This window comes from Trachymyrmex septentrionalis, unplaced genomic scaffold, assembly GCF_001594115.1.
Source record: "Trachymyrmex septentrionalis isolate Tsep2-gDNA-1 unplaced genomic scaffold, Tsep1.0 scaffold43, whole genome shotgun sequence".
NCBI lineage: Eukaryota > Metazoa > Arthropoda > Insecta > Hymenoptera > Formicidae > Trachymyrmex > Trachymyrmex septentrionalis.
The window spans coordinates 642,312-642,956 of record NW_017305601.1 but is presented as its reverse complement, the minus strand read 5'-3'; the positions used below and the strand labels follow the sequence as shown (position 1 = coordinate 642,956).

The window sequence follows — 645 nt, the reverse complement described above, 5'->3', positions numbered from 1 at the left end:
GACGGTAAAAAAAAATGCGTATATATATATATATATTTTTTTTACCTCATTCAATTTTCCAATTAATCTCATATAAAACCAAGACATATTCAGGATCGAACTTGAGACTGTTGACTACAGGTCAATTACTTTTATATGGAGCTACACATCACTCCAACAGAAAATTAAAATTGTTATTTATAGGCTTAAAACAGAAATATACACAAAGTAACGGCCGTAGACCTTTTGGAATATCCTGTCTCCTAGCTGGATTTGATTATGATGGTGCCCCACATCTTTATCAAACAGAGCCATCAGGGATATATTATGAATGGAAGGTATTTATGGATAAGACCGATTTTATGAATTTTTTACTGAATGATTGAATATAATTATTTTTAATACTTAAAAATGTATATCAATCTGTCCTTCCACAAAGGCAAACGCAACAGGTCGCAGTGCTAAAACTGTACACGAATTCTTAGAGAAGTATTATACTCCGGAAGAAGTATCGACAGAAAAGGGTTGTATAAAATTAGCTATCAGAGCGCTCCTTGAAGTAGTTCAATCTGGACAAAAAAATCTGGAAATAGCGGTAATGCGACGTGGACAGCCGTTAGAGGTATAATTGCAACTTATGTCTAACTATACATTTTATTCTACGAA

General features: G+C 33.2%; 1 protein-coding gene across 1 annotated transcript in view; it reads left to right on the top strand.

The window, feature by feature from the left end:
• The window catches only part of LOC108751261 (proteasome subunit alpha type-7-1-like), a 2,650-nt gene that overhangs the window by 1,772 nt on the left and 233 nt on the right, over positions 1-645 (top strand). Inside the window, 2 exon segments of the mRNA XM_018491347.1 lie at positions 184-317; positions 419-630. Of these exon segments, the coding sequence (XP_018346849.1) occupies positions 184-317; positions 419-630 (346 nt within the window).